This window comes from Onychostoma macrolepis, chromosome 12 (assembly GCF_012432095.1).
Source record: "Onychostoma macrolepis isolate SWU-2019 chromosome 12, ASM1243209v1, whole genome shotgun sequence".
Lineage (NCBI taxonomy): Eukaryota > Metazoa > Chordata > Actinopteri > Cypriniformes > Cyprinidae > Onychostoma > Onychostoma macrolepis.
The window spans coordinates 4,914,473-4,937,503 of record NC_081166.1 but is presented as its reverse complement, the minus strand read 5'-3'; the positions used below and the strand labels follow the sequence as shown (position 1 = coordinate 4,937,503).

Genomic DNA, 23,031 nt, shown 5'->3' with positions numbered 1-23,031 from the left:
GAAGTTCAATGCAAAGGTAGGGGTGGGTGCTATAATACAGGTGGGAGTATTAACGTGACAATTATGTTGTGCCATGATATGGATTTTGCTATACCGTTACATATTCATGGATTTCATTGGATGGACAGACAGAGATTTTTTTTCTCCCGCGGTCGTTACAGTAGATGCCCCGCTCGATCGGACATAAATCAGAACCGGATAGTTTTTGCTCCAAACACACGATCGGCTTTTCGGAACAGCACACAAACTGAATAATTTCCCAAAATGTAATTTGTTTGGTAATATTACTAATTCTGTAAACGGCTGTTAACACAGGACAGAGATGCAGAACACGGACACAAAGAGAGAAAATACTGTAGCAGGCAGCACAAGATCACTGTTCACAATGCTCGAAATATAGGAAGAAAAATATAAATCATGAATTGGGGGCAGGGGGTTAATATGAATGAGTATCTGAAGGGAACTCTCTTCAGAAAACTTTAGATGGCATTTTCTTTTTCTCTTGCCTCCGTGTTCATAAGCGCCATCTGCTGTCAGAGAGTGAATTTGCATGTTCTTTCAGTCCATTTGCTGTTTTTCTTTTGCGCAGGTGTCTAATGTAGCATAATTTCACATATCTAAAGTCAGACCACTCTATTTTTGCCTTAGTTCTTGAAATAATGTTTTGTTTTTTGTTTTTGTTTTCTTGTTATATAAGTTTAAAATACATATTTTGCCTGTAATTTGACTAAGGTCTACTAAAATGTGATTCCATTTATTTATTTGTTTTTTTTTTCCTCATATCGCAATATAATATCGATATCGTCTGGACAGTGGAAAATATCGTGATATGAATTTTAGCTCATATCGCCCACCCCAATGCAAAGGGAGAAATTGTCTTTTACAGAATTAGCATAGCATTGACTACAGCAAACGGCTGGTAAGGGACAACAAAATGCTTCTAGGTTACTGACATCATAAACCCAGATAACCCCCGCCCCTGGGAACATGCAACGAAGGGGGCGAGGCCATGCTGCGCTGCTTTAGAGAAGAGGAAGAAAACCAGGGGTGCAAGTAAAAATCTATTCATATACTGTATGAATAGCAATTCTGTCTTCTAACGATTCCAATGGATTCACAAGTTTCAAAATCAATGTTCTAAAGCAGCGGTTCTTAATCCTGTTCCTCGCATCGCCCTGCTCTGCATCTCTCTCTCTCTCATTCAGATCAGCTCAGCTCCAATGAACTGTTCCATTTATACACTTATTTTCATGTAGCTATGACAAGCGTTAAACATGAACGCCCAGCGGTTGCCGTACTGTATTAAAGCTTTAATCATAAAACCGTATATTAAAAGCTAACATAAGCAGTAGCATAATAACAGCGTATCTAAACGTATGAGACAACAACAAGCAAAAAACATAGTCCTACCATTAAAAGCCGTGCTTGCACAGGTTCTGCGCGATCCTCTTCACTATTATCCTCTGCGTCTCAATCGGGCTCAAATTGATAAGCAATATAGACGACGCCGTTGTTTACAACACAACCAGAGCACATGGCACTGAGCTGAGGGGCGGGACATCTAGATGTGCACTAGAGGTTGTTTAGCCAATCACAACACAGTGGGCCAGCTAACCAATCAGAGCCCATCATGTATTTCTGAGGGAGGGCCTTTAAAGAAACAAGAAATCAACCAGCCATTTTTATGCTAGATGAAAAGCAGTGTAAAATAAGAGAAAAATGTTTTACTTTTTCTTTTTTCTTTTTCTTTTTTTTTTAAACGAAGCATGAACACCCATAGACACAAATCAAGCCTTCGAAAAAATCCGCTAGATCACCCCTTTAATATGCGATCAAACGTTACTCATCACCTGACAGTATGTAGGATGTTCTTTATCCTGCCTGTTTGTTATTCTGAAGGACTTCAAGATGTAATGCCATTATTGTTTATAGATGGAATCTGTTGATGAACAGTGATAGTACCTGACGTGCTTGTTCAAGTGAAACAAACATTTCAAGGGCTGCCACACTATTAATGAACCTTGTATGACTGTAGAAGATCACAGATCTCTGAATGTCATTTCACATTGTCTCTAATTTTCTTAAAGAAGTTTACTTTTAGATCATCTCTTGCAGGTAGCTGGCGTTTACAGTATGTTCTCTGTTATTGGAGAGAAGAAAGGCTCTGTTTTGTCATATGAAACCTCAGTGAAAGCCGCAAATTCCTCCCGCTTTGTCAACAAACGTTTGTTAATTAAATGTCTGCATGCTATTGCTAGATATTGATTTGGCATAGCTAACTCATGTAACCCTTGAACATGGTTTGTTCCGCTTGTTTTCACTGGATTTTCTGGGGATGTTGCTGATGTCTCAACTGCACATCGACCTTGTTTTGAAATCATATCGTTGTGCCATAACTATTATCAACAAATTGTGTCAGGATAGTTCAGTGACATGATTATTGTAGAGTTGAATGTAACTTCTGTGCGAACAGTTGAGTTTGCATTGAATGTACCTCAGTGTTTCCCATACATTTATTTGTTTGTGGTGGCCACCACAAATAGATTTTCCAAAAAGCTTTGACTTTGTTGAATACACAACTACTGCACTTTTCAAAATAAAAACCTGGCGGGGGCATTTTTATATCACTGTATTTCTGTCTTAAGAAAATGTTCAATTTCATCTTGCATGTAATGCCTGATAAAGCAGCGTTTGAGCATATGTATGCACACACACGTGTATGTGTGTATATGTGTATATATGTATGTGGGCTGTCAATCGATTCAAATATTTAATCGCATGATTGTCATGAGTTAACTCGAAATTAATTTAAGGTACATTTAGAACAGAAAAATGTGCGATTAATTGCAAGTTTTGAATACTCTAATCAACATGGGCATGGACAAATATGGATGCTTTATGCAATATGTTTATCATTAGTGAAACTGTAGTCAACAGAGCATGAAGACTAGACATGTTTCAAAGATCATAGATGTTTTTCAAAGAACTTGTTCATGTCTTTTAGACACATGAAAAAAGAACATAGAAATACCAGCTTCCCATTAATTCTCTTTCTTTGCACTGAGCAATTTACTGACACAAACCTGTTTACATTTTCTACACCACTTCTTCTGAATATGCAAAATGTACATTTATTACATTTTGTTTGCCCACATACTGTATTTTGATGCAGCTAAATTCTCAAAACTGTTTTCATTGAGATTTTACTGTTTCTGTTGTCAGACAACGGAATGAATATGAAATAGTGATTGAAACGCAACCCATTAAGGCTAAATAACCAGCTCTTCCTTCCAAGATGTTAATCTGCGCAAAAATCCTGATTTATAATCCAGCCCTTGTCTGATAAAATCAAATGGGCTACACGTAAGATAAAGACAATAGCTGTGCTGTGTTTTCGGCTATACTTGCATGTAAAATTAGAGAAGCAACATAATGCGTTTTAACTGAAAGCATTGTTACTGTCAGCCGCTCGCTGAACAGTGCAGACACTGAGAGAGAGGTGTGTGTGCACAGCGGGAAAGAGACCTCGTGCTCGTGGCTGTACCATCGAGTCTCAGAAACTAAATGAGGTTTGGGCAAACCCTAAAGATTGGTCGCTAGGCGCTTTTTGGAGAAAAAAAAAAGTCGCTAAGTTGGCAACATTGTCACCATCTTCATCCATTTCCACGGGTTAAACAGAAAATGCACTCTGTGTTAATCATGTGTTAATAAAATGAGTGCCATTAAAATGAATTTGCGTTAATTTTGACAGCCCTAATATATTTTGTGTATGTATAGATATATAGATGTATATAGAGAGAGAGAGAGAGAATTTTTTGATGGCAGAATTTTATTTTTATTTTTTGGTGAACTCTCCCTTTAAGAAATATTTTAAGTAACTTATTTGCGTAACTTAAGTGCCTCCTAATAGCAACAAATGGAATTGGAAAAGAACTGTTTTTGCAAGTTTAATCGTGACGAATTTCTTTTTATTCACATTTATTCATTCGTCACGGTTGGCAAGCATGATGCATCGTTTTCTGTGATCTATAGTTATTGTTTAGACTGTTTGTAGCCTATGAAGGGTCGTTGGCAAATGCGGTTAATCCAGCAAACTGGTTCTCCGAGACATGACAGTTTCCCTCTTCCAGCTGCATTCCAGAGTGTGGTCCAGGTTAGTGGTCATGGCAGCATTCCAGACAAATTTGACTTGCTCCCCCCCACCCCCCGGTTCCTGAACAGAATGCCAGGACTGTGTAAATGACTCGGGATGTTCTGTCGGATCAGCATTGCTTCAAACAGCAATGGGAATATTTGCTGATAAGGAAAGAGAATGTTTCTAATGCAGTTTGACGTGAGGGCGATAAATGATACGGTCTTTAATGTTGTGTGTAAATGAAGCTTTCAGCTCTGGCCTGAGGGGATCTTTCTTGAAGGACAACAGACTATTACTTTGATTATTTCTTTTGATTGGATCATTAATTTTAATTTAGTACTTTGACCCTCTTCCAGGATCTTGAAATGAAGATCAGTAAAGCTTTTTAATGTTTCTTTCCGCCTCTAGTCTGTAACGATATATATTGGCCAGGCTGATTTGAGATTATCAGGTGTGGTTGGCTGCGCAACAGTTTTCAGGGTGGCCGTGAGTCCTTAAGCCTTAATGTATTAAATTCAGATTCAGTGGGTCTTAAATATCTTCAGTCTCATTACCGCAAAAGTTTCACCAGTCTGACGGACCCAGTGACTGTTTACAATCATTGGACAGATGGAAGATTCCCCGCGCTGTAGTTACTGCGGCATCAGAGAGTTGCGGTAACAGAATGCAGGTCGAATACCACCAGCTCGCTGACAAGCCTCCTAGCTGCTTTAAATGGGTTAATGCAAGTTTACTGAAAAATTGCTCAAGGATTTTACTTGTCCGACGGGACAAATAGCTTGATTAAAACTTGTGACATTTTATTACATTCAGCGTAAACAGCGATTGATAATGGATAGTGTATTTCTGGTATCAATGTTGCGCTGTTGAGGCTCACGCTGCCTGTCTCTGTGAGAGACTTATATAGAGAAATCAAATAAAATGAGCATAACGGCAAACATAAAGAAACTCTCAGAACAAACATACTGAGGTAAAAATTCAAAATGTTTAGTTTATTTATAACATGATGATGATAACATACCATGACAAGGGCACTATTTTGCTAAATGTTTTCATGATTGCAAATGTTACATTGATTTTGGCTCAAGAAACAAGTAGTTAAGTAGTTACTTACATTTTAGACAGAATATTGACTGTTTTATTCTATTTCACCAACGAAAATAGTTCCAAACAAAGATCAGAAGTATTGCACATTCTCCAAACAGCACTCGCATTTTTGTTCCAGAATGATTCAGTGAATGAATAAGTGACTTACCGCCACCTACTGGTGGTTTATTTAGTTTAAAAGTATGCATTTTTCCACCAACATTTCTTATTTGTATATTCAAAAAAATTGATTTTAAAACATTAATCTCATAACATTATTTATTGCGGTTGTAAATTTGTAGTGATTGCTAACAGCCCTGTTGTGTATATTAAATTTCCTCATCAGTTGTAAGAATTTGACATGAAAGATGACGCATACATTTAATAAGGTTAAAAAATATTGGACTTTATGGAGGTAAATAACAACCTGGGGCAAATATTAAAAACATGCAGATTTAAATATGTAAATGCTGAATAGAAAACTGATGAAAATATTGCTGATGTGGAGCTTTTGAGGGATATTTTGTATGGGATATTGTCTTCAGATATGAAAAGTTCTCTGTATATCGTAATAATAAATAGCATTTTTGACAGCGATGATATTTCGTTTTCCTTTTAAATTTAAAAACACATTAAATATTACATTTACGTATGTAATATAATGTGTATTTCCTTCACAGGTTTGGTCTTAAATTTTACATATGGTGGTATTAAAAGGTCTTAAAGTCTTAAATCTAACTTCATATCTGTAGACATCCTGGTTTTAATTTCTTAACTCAGTTCTTTTTGAATGTGTTTATGAATTTAAGCACTGTGTGAATATTTGTTTTCATCTCAGCATTGTATTCAAAAGTTTGACAGGAAGATTTTTTTTGTTGTTGTTGCTTAAGTCTCATGTTCACAAAAGATACATTTATTTGATGAAATATACAGTGAAAAATGTTTATATTGTGAAATGTAATTACAATTTAAAATAACTTCTGATATTTTATTTATTTTTTTAATGTAATTTATTCCCGTGATGCAAAGCTGAATTTTCACCATCATTACTCCAGTCTTCAGTGTCACATGATCCTTCAGAAATCATTCTAAAAAAAAGTGTATTGTGTTGCATACTGGGACTTCTAGTTTATATCGCCTTGTTGCAATGTAACTGAAATGTCATGAAGCCATCGCAAATGCCTTCAAACATGTCATTTATAATGCATTACTATAGGGGTGCTCCAATCAGGATTTTTGAGGCCGATCACAGAAAGCAGTATCTGCCGGCTACGATCACCGATACTGATCTTTTTAAAGCCGCCTTTTCATTATGTAGAGTTATTTATAGTAATACTCCAATAAGGAAGGGGCCTGAATTTCACTTTTGAAAATAGGGGGGAATTTCCCTCTTATAGGTGACTCTTGTGAGGGGGGGATATTTACTTATTTTTATTTTTTATTTATTTTTTTTGAGTGGTAGAGGGGGACATTTTGTTTAGACATTTTTCAAAAATATATTTCTCTCACCTAAATGTTCAATCATTCAGTGCATTTTTTTTACAATCGTGCAATTGTTGCACAATAGCTTACACGCAGCACAAAACAGTTGCTCAAGCAAGCTGCAAAACATTTTAAAATACTTTTCTTACGTTATCACAAACATTCTAAATTCAAACTTACCACTTACAGAAGCAATCAGTTCTACTGCCTTTTCTTTTGCTTTTAAATCTTTATTACAAGCAGTCCTGCGGTTCATCTATTATTGCCTTGTTTATCTAAAAGTGCTGTTTTCCTTTAAACCTAGCCAAAAAGTATGGGATCAGATTCCCACCTAAAGTATTGCAGTCACGGATAAGAAAATAACAAGCGTGAAAACACAATTTAAAAATGCAAGTAAAAATATGTTGCACAAGATTTAAAAACGAAAGCAACATTTTTCAGAATAGGAAACAATGGTCACGGGTAGAAAAATAAGCGTTAATCAAAAAATGAATAATGCATGTTTAATAAGCATGAATCAAAACTATAAACACGTTTAAAATCATATTGAACAAAATTGAAATTAATGCAAAATTATCTGACTGCGCACAAAATCATGTTTTCCTTGGTTATATTTCAGTTTTTTCTGCTCTCAGACATTTTCTGCTCATATTTGTATTTTTTGTGTGCTTATGCTGTTTTTCCCTTCGCTCTCATTTCCAAGTTCTGTGCTTGCTTTCCCAAATGTTGCAGTTAGAGTTTCATGTAAATCAGGGTGGATTTAAGCCTCATCATTGGTCCACTAGTTCTTGATTGACAGCTGCTCCTCAGCCAGTCATTCGAAGAGGGGTGGTGACGTCACTCCAGTGCGCCTCATTAGCTGCCGATGCTCAGTGTTCACTTGTACATCTTTCCATACAGGACATTTCATATTTACCGCAAACAATGAGCTGTCACTTTAATTCAGCGCGTGCAGTGGAAACTGCTGCAGATGCAGATTACTCCTGGAACTCACTGCCGGACCGCAACTGTGTGCAGTGTGAACGCTTTAAAATCCGTTAACATGAGTGCAGAAAAAAATACGCACTGCAAACAGAGTAATGCAAACCTGGCGTTATGTGCGCTGCGAGTGTTCCAGGAAGAGCGCAGGAGCGCTGAATGCTTTAAACACTGGCAAGAATTAAAAGAAATGCATTTATAAACTTTAGGGACAACACTGCTTCGATTGTGTGAAAATTCCTGTCAGCTGTGCAGCATGCTGCTCGCTTAATTCAGAAGCGATGTGTGGTGATTTGAAGCCATTTGTGCATTTTGAGAGAGAGGGTGCGTGGTGATTCGCTCGCACTGTTTATGAAATTATGTCTCACAGAAAGTTTTAAATTACTTTAAGTTATTTAATGAAGAAATATGAATTGTACCTCACCTTCAGTATTATAATTATTTCACCCGTGCCGGACTGAGACAGTGCCGCTGCATGTCGTGACAAACCTCTCACGGCAGGCGCGTCGTCAGCTAGAGATCAGTTTATGAGATCAGCCTTTTTAGAGAGCACCGATCAAACATCTCAAAGTGATTATCGGCCGATAATGATCGGTAGCCGATCAATCAGAGCACCCCTGCATTACATACAACATTCATGTGTGCTCAGTTCTCTGTTTAGTAGTCACTTGACATGACGCTAAATAAATACAATTTAAATATTTAGCAAGTTTTACTTTATTTTTAGCTTTACAGTTAATTATTCACTTTTGATCAGTGCACAAAATTTTTTCCCCTTTGCTAGAGTGTCAAATGTACATTTCTACATAGTTTCGTAATATAAAAAAAAAAAAAAAAAGCTTGAAGTTCTATAAAAAAAATCTATCACTGTTTATCTTGATCTATGTTGGTCACTTTGTCACACTAACATGGTATGTTGAGCTGTGCATCCTGAGATTATTGACAAGGATGCCAAGACACAAAAAAGGGTGTGATTTATTTTAAATGTAGTTTGAAGAATACAAAATATGATCATCTAAATTCCTAATTCAGGATTTGGTCTCAAGATTTTGGTTGGTGATACTTGGAGGTCGTTCTTTACTTTCAAAGCTTTTTTTGTGTCTTTTGTTCTCTCTCCCCTCATCTGTTTGTAATTTATGATCCTCTGAGGTCAGTGATGGGGTCACCCTCGGCGGGGGGAGCATTTGCAATCCGAAGGTTATTCAGAGGGCTGTGCCAAAGGAAGTCTGGATTTTGTCTGCTGATAATTGCTTCCTTGCGTAAGACCTTTGAGTGAGGGCTCGCAGCTGAGTCATTCAAGATGAGGTGTGTGTGTGTGTGTGTGTGTGTTTGTGAGAGAGAGAGAGAGAGAGTTTGGACTCTAATTAACTATTGAAAGTTAGTTTTTAACGACAGCTGGAAAGAACACAATCTTTATGTATAAGTAAATGTTTCTTGTTTTTTTGGCTTTTTATTGCTATTACATCACAGACTTTATCTCCCGAGTTTTTGAGCTCCTCTGGTTAAATGCTTTCAGGCTATCATGCGTAATGTTTTTTTTGTTTGTTTTTTATTTCCTTATGCCAAGTGTAATCATTTCAGATGAGCTCCTAGGGTGCATGACGTCAGCCGAACTGGACGAACGATGTGGAGTTTTCGAGTTTAATTACGCTTTATGCTGATTTCAGGCTTTTCATTTCCCAACATGGTGTATTTTTGGAGGTTGTGCTCTCTTATGTCTTTTAGAGTTGGTTTGTTTTATACAGCCTGTTTATGTGGCCTGCTTATTTGAGGAGGTTTTTGAAAACCGTTTCAGGTCATTAAAATGGTTTGTGTGTTCTCTCTGAAACTACAGCTCCTCTGTTTTGTGGTCTGATCTATATTACAGATTCACAGGGCAGGTAAATAAAAGCACAAAAGTGTTGTGTAATTGTAAATGTGGTGTGGATTTTGTTATAATAATCAGGTGTGAGATGGCTCAAAGATCAAATTGGCTTTGTTGAGGGACTCTTGCATTGCCTCTTCAGCACTAGTTATTGTAGAAATTGGGCTTCTGGGAGAAAATTAGCCAAGGCTGACCGTTGCAGCGTGTTTTTACTGTCTTCATGGAAAAAATGATGCCATTCATTGTTTGCAATCAAGCTACAGTCATAATGACAATCAAAACATTGATATTTTGAGTTCTATCCCAAGCAGCTTCTGCATGTTTTCAAGTGTTTTGTAAATATCTTGGCAAATGGCCTGAACGTCAGTTGTTCTGTTATTCTTGACGTTCTATTCGCAAGCTATTTTTGTATTCTTTTGATTTGAATCTTTTAATGAGATTGCATGCAATTGAGGATAAAGCAGTTGCTGGTACCCATTGATTTGCATAGTATTTTTCCCATACCATTGGAAGTCAGATTTGGCAACTGTTTGTTTCCCAACATTCTTCAAAATCCCATATTTTGTGTTCAACGGAAGAAACAAACTCATACAGGTTTGAAACAACTTGAGGGTTAGTAAATGACCAGATTTTCATTTTGGGTTGAACTATCCCTTGTAAGACTCGCTTTGTGGTCCAGCATGATTTATACTTTGTGTATGGAAATGTTTACTGAAGCGTATGTCTCTTTCTTTATGGCTGCCCTAGGAACACCATCTCCAGAGGGCGATTTCCGCCCAGCAGGTGTATGGAGAGAAGAGGGATAGCATGGTGATTCCCGTCCCAGAGGCCAAGAGCAACATCACCTACTATGACTCGCTCTACCCCGGAGACTTCAAGATGCCAAAGCAGCTCATTCACATACAGCGTGAGTACACACATCTTAATGAGGGAGTTTTTCTTTAATGAAGCAGTGTTTTAGGTTGGGTTGTTATGGAGGACAGGTATTGGAGTGTTTGAATGAAAGTGAATCGAAGCCTTCATTACCGACATCTGTCCGCCAGTTCCTGAACAGCAGGTGTCTTGTTGTGTTTTTGTTCTTCGTGAGTGTTTGTGGATTGCAGGCTGCGCCATCTGCCACGTCCTATACATTTGGGTGCTTTGACTTCATCTGGTTAAGATGTCCCCAGAATGGCCCTTTCCTTCAAAGATTGTTTTGTAGTGTGTTTATTTGAATGCATGGACCATTCTGTCCATCATTTTGATCATCATCTGCCAACTGCTGGTGATTTGAGAAAATACAGGCCGTAAATATTTCTTGCTGGCTATTACTTTATTCTGCACTTATTTTAAAAATATTTGTTCACATGAAGAAGAAATAATTAAATGATGATGAGTCAGTCTCCGTTTCTCAGTTGAGGTTTAAGACGAACAAAATGTCATGATTTTGCTGATTGAATATTGATGTTGGAGAGAACTTGAGTCACCCTAGATAAACCTGTTTAAAAATCTCTCTCTCTCTCTCTCTCTCTCTCTCTCTCTCTCTCTCTCTCTCTCTCTCTCTCTCTCTCTCTCTCTCTCTCTCTCTCTCTCTCTCTCTCTCTCTCTCTCTCTCTCCCCACTGAGGTACATGTTACTCAAGTTGTGTTTTTAATGTGCTTGATTTAAGTCATGCATATTAATTTCATCAGTGATGGTCAGGCTATTATTCTTAATTTCATTTAGTATTTTTTTTTTTTTTTGGTCCCACTTTATATTAGGTGGCCTTAACTACTATGTACTTGCATTTAAATTAATCATTTGGTACAATGCACTTATATTTTTAAAAAATACCTATATGTAATTATATCTGTAATTAATTTGTAATTGCATTTATAATTATGCTGTTGTCCCATCCCTTATACATTAACCCACCCTTAAACCTACCCATACCACCAAACCTGTCCCTAACCTTACCAGTATGCCACCTCAATAGCAGCAATAGTGTTTTGCAATACAATATGAACACAATAAGTAGGGCTGTCGTGATAACCGCAATACCGCAATATTGACGAGCATAACCGCAGAGGAATGCAGCAACCGCGATATTTCAGTGTTTTCATTTTCGTAAGGTTATGCCCTTCTCGTTTTACACTTCGTGCATGTGTACTGAATATTACTAATGATAACAATGTGTATCATGCTGATTTGCACAGAGGCTCAGTAAATTTGCACTTAACAAGCCTAAACAGACAGCGAATGAGAGAGCGATCGACTGCGTCTGTCCTTCAGGCCGAGTCATGTATATATTTGTGAAAACAGGTCGTCATGTCCAAGGAAAGCGAAATCTGTCTTAGCATCGACGCTCTGCTGGTCAGCTGAGCCTTTAAAAGTGGCACTCAAAGTTAAAATGATTTAAACAGTGTGTTTCATTACAAATCTCTGAATGAATCAGCGCTTTTGAACGTGTAGTTGAATGAACGGTTTAAAGGCTCAGTCAAAGACAGTCTCTTGCCGCCACCTTGTGGCGAAACAATGAAGCTGCACTGACTGACAGCCCGTCTAGAACACGCAGGTGAAATATCAACCGAAAAAGTATCTTGTCAGTCAGATTCGAGGATCAAAATACATATATATATATATATATATATATATATATATATATATTGTCAGGTTTAAGTTTTGTTATGTGGACCGTTATTTTGTCATTCTCTCATTTACTTCACTTCCTGTTTCAACGCGATTTAGTTTCGGTTTTATTGGTTTCTGAATATGACCTCCTTACATCGTAACACATACACACACAGATTATATATATATATCGTGCTATTGAGCCACTCAAAATTACTGCAAGGGACATTCCTTAACCGCGACAGCCCTAACAATAAGTACATTGTACTTATTTTTTTAATGCAAGTACATAGTAGTTAAGGCCACCTAATATAAAGTGACTTTTTTTCCTTTTTTTTATAGCAGTTCATAAGAAATTGATTTGGTTTTTACTTTTATTTAGCTTAATGTTTGTGAGTTTCACTTGCATATGAACTAACTGCGTGTTTAGGTTAAATGTTTTTTATTCTGTTTTTTTTTTTTTTTTTTTTTTTTAAGATACATTTTGAAATTCCAGCAAATAATTATTTGATTTTAAATAATGGTTTAATTGTATTTCTTTATTTTCTCTATATAAAAATAAGATAAAATAATTTAATTAAAATAATGAATTAATAAAATAAAATGATTTTGCAATAAACTTGATGTGAACAATGAAAAATTCTTATAAAGCATTAATCAATCATAGTTTAACTTCAGCATGTACTAATACATTTTTAAATTCAAAACTTTTACTACTTGATATTTAATGAGCCTGAGCTGACATGAACTAACAATGAACAGGTGTATTTTTGATAACTAACATTAACAAACGATATAAGCAGATGTATTGCTCATAGTTAATTTCAGCACACTGATACATTTTTAAAATCTAAACTTTTATTTGTATATACTATATGTAGTGGTGGGAGTGCCGCCACAAAGTCTGTGGGAAACACTCTTGACGTGTCCTGTGTTCTTAGAATCCTCTTAGTCTTGTTCAGTGTTGTGATATGTATAGGTTCGCTGTGTGGGGTAGTTCATATTTAACTGCCATGGCATGTCATTTCTTGGCTGTTTCCTCGATCTGTGTGTGTGTGTGTGTTGTAGGGGTAGAGAGAGTAACTGGTTGAGTTTAAGTGAGTCTGGCGGCCCCTGGGGTGCCTGTAATAGGAGCAAGAGGTGTCCTGCTGTCAAAGAGCGTCTGAACAAGCGCACACACACACACCAGATGAGAGGGGAAGGGAGGGAGGAAGTGAGAATGAGGCACTGGGAACTGTAGTGGGAACGCTGTTGAAATGGGGAAGTGTTGAAGAGACATCTCTTGGGATCTCTGAAATACACATGATGGACAAGATGTGTTTTTACACTTAAGTGAGTTTTCATTGATTTATTGTTCTTAAGCTCCAGTATGCACCAGACTGTGTCTGAAAGGTCTCCTAAATGGGGTTTATTTTGGACAAAAACTAGGTTATATGTGCCATTTAGAAGCTGGTAAATCTGAAATCGATGCTACCATAATAATAAGACTATAATTACCCACAAAGTTATAAGACCATTTAGAAAATTGAACGAAGTCTGTGAAAGGTTGTACAGAAGATCATTTAGAAATTATTAGAAAACGCAAGTTGTTGTTGTTTTTTTCCCCCCAGATGCATTGCAGCAAGACTAACTTTTTTTTTCTTTTTTTAATGTTTAATGCTAATGTTTTTAATGTCATTTTCTTATTTTTGGTTTTATTACTTATTTAATTTTTTTTTTTTAAATGTAGTTCCAGTAAATGTAGTTATGTGTAGAGGTTGACCAATAGTGGATTTCTCAGCCGCTCCAGCAACGGCTGCAACCTGGAAAACTATTGGTATGGATTTTTGCGGTCGACCTGTAGTGTTGAGTGTCATGCACTACGGTGTTTCACACAGGATTTTGTGAGACTTGTGGCGGCAGGTGACGTCACACATTAATTTGCATATTTATGATGTCATTGCATAAAGTTTGCGTCCAAGTTTTGGCACTTCAGATGAACTGTCACATACTGTAATACAACTGAATGCTCAAAGCTGTTCATTTATATATTTTCTGTTGTCATGCATAAAACAGGTATAAATAGTGACTAAACACGACCCATTAATACTACGTTAACCAGGAATCACTCACTATACTCCTTAAATCCTGATTTATAATCGCGACATGGTCTGATAAAAGCAACATACATCTACACTAAAAAGTGACTATATGCGGTGGTTTTGGATTACCGTTTTGTCCTGTTCAGCGCACTGCCTGCATCTGAGTAACAAACTATGAGCATTTTAACAGACGAATTAAGCCGCTAAAAGGTCTGAAAGTTGTTAAATAGTGCTAAAACCGCGTCATGTGTGTGAGATGCGGGAGCTGATGGCAGAGGGCGGTGGATATTTTTGGCGGTCGATGTGGATATTGTGCAGGCCGCCACAAATAAATCAGTGTCTGGGAAACACTAAATTACACTTCAAATAAATTTTTTCCAAAGACGTTTTCTGTCATTTTAGTTAGTTCTTAGCATGCTGATGTATGTTCAAATGTTCATTTTTCGAATAAGTTTGCTTTTAATTAGTTATTTGATGCTATAAAAATGGGGTGTAGTCATGATTGTGAGCTTGCGATTGGGTCTGTGGGAGTTTGGGCGGGACTTTGATTCCGCGGCTCCACCTCATGATCACTACTTTGCAGACTCTGGCTCCAAATGACATCATTTTCGCAAGATGACAGTGGCCATACTGAGAATGTTTTGGCTTCGCTTTTCTATAGTGGAAGGAAGTGGAAACGCGCCGTCCGTCTTTTTTACAGTCTATGCTTCAGATCTGTTCTACTCTCTGAACTGTCACATACTGGGACTTGCTGCAAACTTCTAAATGAAACTAATATCTGAAAGGAGTCCTAAGCTTTCTTCAAGTGTGTTTAACCTCCACTGCTTCTTTCCACAGCTTTCAGTCTGGATACGGAGCAGCCAGACTACGATCTTGACTCGGAGGATGAGGCTTTTGTGAATAAGCTGAAAAAGAAGCTGGAGGTGGAGGCCCTGCAGTTCGAGGAGATGATTGACAGATTGGAGAAAGGCAGCGGACAGCAGGTTATTAAAAAGATTCACCGCTTACAATGTGAACTGCAGAGTGAAAAACCTCTGGGATTTCAGTCAGTGATGCTCGAAACTTTAAATTGAATGCTGAAGTGTTTCTGTTAAACCTTTCTCTCTGAATTCAGGATGTCGCTGTGTGGAATCCTTAAATCTCTCATACCATGAGTTATAAATTTTAAATTGGTGATTGACTGACTGATGCAGATATCTAGAGCAGTTGAAAGATGAACAGCTGTCAGCCAATGCTGATGGACCATTGACTATACTAGTGTTGTCAAAAGACCCAGTACTTCGGTACCAAGTCGGTACTAAAAAAATGAAAACGTCACGGTACCAGGTTTTTTTAAGTACCGGTGGTACCGAGTACCCGGTCAACCCGGTTCTTGACGCGTACTCCCCGATGATTTCCGCGATGCAGAAAACGCGGACGGAATCTCGGAATCCAGTTATAAAAACGGAATTTGTCAAAGTTTGGATGAATTAATCAAGTAGGTCATTACACTTAATCAAATCGCAACGAGGACTAGTATCTGTAAATATTAAGCCTCAAAAGTCGATTCAGATATGAATCCCGCATGTTCTGTGCATCTCTGTGTGAATGAATGAATGGCAGAGACACGCGTTTTTAACTTTAACTACATACACTGAAGCACGAGCGCCGTCTCAATGAGGACATAACTACATAAACAACATCTCCAGAACTGTTCTGAGAGTCACTTCACGAGCATTTTACTGTTTCATTTGATTAAAACCAGCGTCATATCATAAAGCTACACACAGAAATTTAAAGGTATTCACGGCAACCCGTCAAAATAAACGTTCGGTTAAACTAAAGACATTGTGCCAGAAATATATTACTATTATTTAGTAGAATGTATGTGATGCTATTACTACTGTTGAAAAAATTAATAAATCTTTATTTTTAAAGAAATAATCACACAATATTTCTTCCTAATTTTAATAGTAAATACCCTTTATTTACCAAAAAACTAAATGTTTAAATTGCATTAATTAAAAGACAAATTAAATTTTGGTAAACTTGTTTACTGTTTTTAATACTTTATTACTTGCGGAAAAACTTGAAACAATTTTAAATAAGTATAAAGAATGGCATAGATTTTTGTACATTTTATTTTTGTTTGACTTTATTAATAAAAATAGTGTTGTTTTTAATTGGCATGTTTTTGTGTTTTGCTTTGGTACCGAAATTGGTACCGAAAACCGTGGATTTTCACTGGTATCGGTACCGAATACTGAAATTTTGGTACCGTGACAACACTAGACTATACCTTTTATATCTTTACCTTGACAGTAGAGATATTATAATGTTGGTTTCTATTTCAAATAAATGCCGTTCTTCATCCTCTTGTTTTCATCTAATAATTAAAAAAAAAAAATACATCATGTTTTGCATAGAAATGAAGCAGCACAATAGTTGCAATAGTTAATTATGTTTCTTGAGCAGCAAATCGGCATATTAGAATTATTTCTGAAGGATCATGTGAGACTGGAGTAATGATGCTGAAAATTCAGCTGTAACTACTGGAATAAAATGCTTTTTGCTATATATTCAAATTGAAAAGTTATTCTAAAGTGTAATAATAATAAAAAACTTGGTGAGCATAAACTTTCAAAAACATTTTTTAAACTAGTTTATATTAATTGGTCTACATTGTTGCTATTACTACTAATAATATTAATTGCTTTGCTGTTTGTTTACCATTTCTTTCTGTACCACAGCTGGTGACCCTACAAGAAGCGAAGCTTTTACTGAAGGAGGACGATGATCTGATCAGGGAGGTGTTTGAATACTGGAGCAGGAAGCGGAAACTCTGTAAAAACGGATCCCTCATCCCAACCATCAAGCAGGAAAAGCGAGATGGTTCCAGTACCAATGACCCCTATGTGGCCTTCAGGCGCAGGACTGAGAAGATGCAGACGAGAAAGGTGAGCAGTTCTGGTCAGAGTCATGGCCGTATCAATGTTGTTTTCCTAATCCTTTAATGCTGATCCTATAACAGCCTGGATAGACAAAAGCAACTCGATCTATCAGCCTTAAGTGTCTGTATTCAACACTTTTGAACCCTTCCCGAAGTCCACACAATTTTGTAATTATGGCATCTACTAACTAGACTATGCTAACAAGCAATATTTTGACCCCTTTGGAGAAAGCTGGGTTGTAAATGCCCGAGCATGTTTTCATAGTACAAACAATTCCAGGCAGCCTATTAATATTGTTTTGATAGTTTGTTTTACTGCAAGCTTAGAATTAACTAATTAAATGACAATGGAAAACCATGCATTTACAAACCCACTTGTTTATCAAGCTAAAGTTCTGCCAGGCTTAGCGCTTTAACTTTTGTTTTGAATTTTGTCTCATTATGATTTGCAGGAGTTTGACTTAAACAATCAGCCGTTTAGTTGATGATTGTCCTTCTGCTTGGTCTTTCCTGCCCAACAAACTGTAGTGCTATTAGATGACTTTTAGATTTGAGCATCGCTGAACTGATTAAAAAAACGTTCATTACGTCATGGTCTAATTGTGATTTTTAAATAGTCTTATGGTGGATAATTAGGAATCTTTTCTCTGCTCATTTTAAAATGTTTGTCAAGCATGAAAGATAAGGGGAGGGAGTTTAATTAAATTACAAATAACATTGTTCAGTTTATGCTTTTAAAAAAAAAAAAAGAAAAAAAAAAAGGGTGCCAGAGTAGCATTTGCATAATCATGAAAACAAAGGTCCGTGGTATTTGCAAAGGGATAAAGGTTTGAGTCTATACCGCATCCTATTTCTGTTTACCAGATTAGTTTCTTTAAAATATGAAGCATGTTTTTCTCATTTGAGAAATATGAAATTTATATGATGCACATTTTGATGTGCACAATAACGTATTTTGATGTGGTATTTAAATTAAAGTCAAAAAATGGTATTAGCAATTTATTTATTTTTTTTTATTTTTTTTTTTTGCAGTCCGACATACAAGTTTAAAAACCAAAAACTTCTGGTCTCCCTTTGTTCTTATATTGCGTCATTAAGGCTTTTAATCCTGACTACTAAATGTTGGTTAAGTAATAATGAAGTTTGCTAATTGTATTGTTCATGGTTCCCCAGAACCGTAAGAATGACGAGGCGTCCTATGAGAAGATGCTCAAACTAAGAAGGGACCTGAGTCGAGCAGTCACTATCCTGGAGATGATCAAGAAACGAGAAAAAAGCAAACGAGAGCTGCTTCATCTCACACTGGAGATTGTGGAGAAGAGGTACGTAGACTCACTTTCAGAAGTGTTTTTATCAATGGTGTATCTGCATGTGTTTGTTATAATGAATATACACAATCCAGCTTAACTTTTGCATTTTAATATGCACAACCTGCTTGACTCCAGAATTTTCTTAATTGCTTCTGTAATTGTGTTTTACTGTGTGCGCGTTCATGCATATTGAGAATGGGTCATGTATTTTTAATTGGCTTAGGCATCATTGCATACCGTAATTAAGGGGCTTGTTTTATATGGCTAAATGAGCAATTATGGTTCACCTTGTTTGTTCATAAAGGCCACGTGATGAAGCTCCATTATTCATTTGTCATCTTTAATCACTATGATATGTTGGGTAATTTGTGTGTATACATAAATATACCTTTCAGTGAGATAAAATAAAAAATAAACTATTTGTGAAGACCAGTTGCTTCCTCCTTTAAAAATGTCCACTCTTTTGCTTCAGGAACGCCATTCCGGACTTTGGTTCAGAGGTGATGGCAGAAGCACTTGCTATGGCAAAACCTGTTTACAAGATTCCCATAATACCCTTCTCCAGCAGCAGTCAGTACCGCCACCAGGACCACATAGACTTCAAAGACTACAAGACCAGGGTTGGTACATCATATCATAATGAAATCACAGTTTGCCCTACTACTTTGTTCCTGATCTTATTGGGAACAATTTATTTGTGCATGTTTTTCTTTTTGCCAAAATACAGTAAGGTTTTGTTTTGTTTTTTTGTTTTTTCGGCTGACTTAATCAATCCCTCACATTGTGGCAGTAAAATGGGTTGTGAATGTTCCATATTTTCTGGAAAATAAATAGCACTGGGTCAAAATTGCATTGTTAAAAAAAAAAAAAAAAAAGTCGCATCAATGTATGAGCCATATTTTATTAAATTCAGAACTACAGGTATAAAAGAAACATTATAATCGCCTTCATTATAAACATATTTTATTATAAACGCCATGCCTAAATAGATTTAAAGCAAAATTGAAACTGCCTGATGGTTAAACGTAAATCCAAATGTATGCGCTTGGGACACTTTTTGCATGTTTGTCATTAATTACATCATATAATGCTTTGAAAATAAGTCGCAGCATATTTCAGGTGATAAACACGACTTGTATTCTGGAAAATACAGAACATACAAGTACATGCATCTCTCTCTTTCAGCCTGAAAAGACAGAGGTGGTCAGAACAAAGAGGAAGTACGAGAAGAAGCCCAAAATCACACCACTCTCCGCCCCATTGCATACTGGCCCCTCCCTGTTTAACCCCAAAGACCTCAACCAGTACGACTTCCCCAGCTCTGATGACGAGCCCTTTTCACAGGTACACATGCAGGGCATGTGCTTGACTGGATATAATCACTGTTGAAAGGCAAAGTTTTTAATTACTTTAACACCTAAACTGGCTTAATTTGGGGGCAGAGCTACAATATCATTCAAAAGTTTGAGATTGGTAAGATTCAAATAAAAAAAAAAAAAAAAAAAAAAATTGAAAGTCTCTTATGCTTACCAAGGATGTTTTTATTTGATCAAAATACAGTAAAAACTGTAATATTGTGAAATGTTAATACATTTTAAAGTAACTGCTTTTTATTCAAGTATTTCATATATTTTTCAAATATATTTAATTTATTCCTGTGATGCAAAGCTGAATTTTAAGCATCAATACTCCAGTCTACAGTGTCAAATGATCCTGCTCAAGAAATTTGACCTTAATTTCTTTATTTTTAATCTTTGAAACTGAGATCTTTTGTAACATCAAATGTATTCACTGTCACTTTTGATCAATTTAATGCATCTTCACTGAATGAAAGCGTTAATTAAAAAAAAATACTCTTACTGACCACAGACATTTGAATAGAAGCTGCACACTTCACATTTAAATTCATTTGGTTTTATAGCGTTAATTTGTGAACTTTAGATTTCATTGTTCATACAATCAGTGCATAAAAGACTTCCTGTTCCTGTTGTGCAGATACATTCTGGGTCATCAGAGGCCGAGGAAGAGAACGAGCCCGATGGAGCGTTTGCCTTCAGGCGGAAAGCAGGATGTTCTTATCATGCTGTAGGTGTCGAGCGCTGAACTCATATCTCATACCTTGCGCTTCCTCTGTTACACATCCTTTCATCGTTCCTCTTTCCTCTCCACTATTGTTCTAAACCTCATGTGCATTACAACCATGTAGACATTACAGCTTTGTTTCAAAACTCTTAATAGGATAGTTTTGCAGCTGTACTTTTAAGATGTCTATGTGAATTATTTGTATGGTTGACAAATAAGTATCCAATACTTTCACTAAGTCACAGTCCGTTATTCCCTGTATTTCATTTTCTGTACTTTTAGTTTCATTTAAAATTTTCTGTCACATTCTCATTTGGTTTGTGTTGTTCCTGCAGCCCCGTTTGGATCAGAGCGGCGACTGGCCCTGGTCTGGAGAAACAGAAGGAGGGTCATGTGACCCACGGTTTCGGTACTCCCTCACCACTCTCACCATTCCCCGCCGCTGTGTCGGGTTGGCACGGCGTCGGGAGGGACGGGCGGCAGGTGAGTGCAAGTCCTTGTCATTCGGTCTTGTTCTGACTGACTTGTACTTTGTGTTTACTTAATCATATGTGGAATCTGTTCCTCAGGTTACTTCTGGACCGAGCCTATTCGGATTTAAATGGATTATTCCAAAGTCTGGACTCTGATTCAGAGTCGGAGTTCTCCTTCCCTGCTTCCCCTCTCCATCCGGAAACCACTTCCCAGACCGTTACCTCATCATCATCTTCACAGTCCTCATCCTCTTCTTCCTCTCATACCACGTATTCAGACCTGAGGCAGATCCTCCGAAATATCAAAGCGTGCCGCTGGAGGCACTTTAAACCACGGACACTAACCAGCCAATCAGGCGCAGGGGATGCGCTGTCACAGAGACCGTTTAGGGGGTTGGTGAGGGGCGGCACAGGGCCGGGTGGCAGTACACTGGGCAGAACAGCAGGCACAGGACCACCCGCAGTAGGTGAGTGCATGCGAAGTGCTGGAACTGTTTGTTTGCTCATGTTTAATTCAGCATTGTCAATGAAGTCTGGAAATAAACACGGAATGATTGACGTTATTATAATTGGAAAAAGCTCAGTGTTTGCTGCAGAGATGCTTGGGAATGATATTTTCGGCCCTTCATTGCTAGTGCCCTTTTCTGTAGGGATAACTACTCTGTAGGCTGTTTAAATGACTTGGGGAAAATTTGAAAAAAGCTATGTATAATTCCTCTGGTTTAATATTGTGTCAGCTGTACACAGTGGAGCAGTGCAAGGGTTGAGATGTGTTTAAGAGTTTAAACTCTTAAACTCTCACGCTTGGAATGTGAAGTTGAAGCATTATGGCCAAAAATGTCTGTTTGGATTTGTATAGTAAGAGCAATATACGTAGTGGCTTTTCCAAGTGACCTATCGGTAAGCCCCGCCCCCCTTAGTTACTGTTGCTCCCTCAGGCAAACAAACGGAGTTGCTCACTGTCTTTCAATGACAGCTGCAGTGTGAAAACCTTGTCCCACAATGTTTTTGCACAATTTTGGACACAGAAGGCCACCAAATGGGAATTAAATATTCCATGGAGGGATTTATAAAATATTTAAAAATAAATCTGGTGGGTAACTCGAAGCGAGGGTTTACAAGATTAATGTAAGCGGAAGTCGTCTCATATTACGGTCGGTCATCACGATCGCGGATGACAACATGCAGGATCAACACTGTTCATGTATTGCAGGCTACGATTAAATTAATGTACATTTAACTAGTTTAATATGGAGAGGCACTGAAATGTAGATCTACGTGTGTTTTTGACCTACACTTTACAAGATGTGAGAACAGTCCGCTATTTAGGTTTGTACGTTAGCATCACTAACTTTAACGTTAGCTAGTTTTAGCCAGAGATACCTTGCTAAAGCACAAGATAACATTAACGTTCTGTTTGAGCAGATGAAAACTGTAACTTAATGAGTGCATGACAACCAGAAAACGAACGTTTTTGTCTTCATTTGTATTGGGGTGAATACTTGGGGACATTTTGCTGTTTTGTTTGGATTCAGGAAATGTAATAAAATAAATTCCATTGCCCATCCTCTCCGGATATCTCGAATCAGTATTACAAGTGCCCCAGGCACATCGTTTTACCATTTTTGCGGCACAATCACCACAAAACCGACGAGAACTCGCGATCTTCCAATGCTTTTCTATGGCGCTGAAACCTAAAGATGTCCGAGTTCCGGTCTCCGTGCAACTGATACTCGACTGCTATTGGCTCATCAACGTTCTAGGGGAGGGGCTTACCGATAGGTCAATTGGTACATTTTCTTAATTTCTGGTATTATTTTGTTCAATTTATTGTATTATTTTCATTATATTTTATTGTAATTTCTTACAAATATTTATATTTAGTGTTTGTGGGGTTTTTGTATTTTTATATATATTTTGCATGTGAAAAAATAAATACAAGTAGTAAAAAATACAAGAAGTATTACTGAGCCGTTTGCAAAACTGAACATTTCGTAAACAACTTGATTTTAGTATTTTTAT

At 37.1% G+C, this 23,031-nt stretch overlaps 1 protein-coding gene across 1 annotated transcript in view; it reads left to right on the top strand.

The window, feature by feature from the left end:
- The window catches only part of epc1a (enhancer of polycomb homolog 1 (Drosophila) a), a 32,292-nt gene that overhangs the window by 3,923 nt on the left and 5,338 nt on the right, over window positions 1-23,031 (top strand). Inside the window, exons 2-10 of the mRNA XM_058793438.1 lie at window positions 10,293-10,452; window positions 15,053-15,198; window positions 16,945-17,151; window positions 18,318-18,466; window positions 18,927-19,074; window positions 19,640-19,798; window positions 20,450-20,539; window positions 20,872-21,023; window positions 21,106-21,476. Coding sequence (XP_058649421.1) covers window positions 10,293-10,452; window positions 15,053-15,198; window positions 16,945-17,151; window positions 18,318-18,466; window positions 18,927-19,074; window positions 19,640-19,798; window positions 20,450-20,539; window positions 20,872-21,023; window positions 21,106-21,476 — 1,582 coding nt within the window. The remainder of the gene's footprint in view (window positions 1-10,292; window positions 10,453-15,052; window positions 15,199-16,944; window positions 17,152-18,317; window positions 18,467-18,926; window positions 19,075-19,639; window positions 19,799-20,449; window positions 20,540-20,871; window positions 21,024-21,105; window positions 21,477-23,031) is intronic.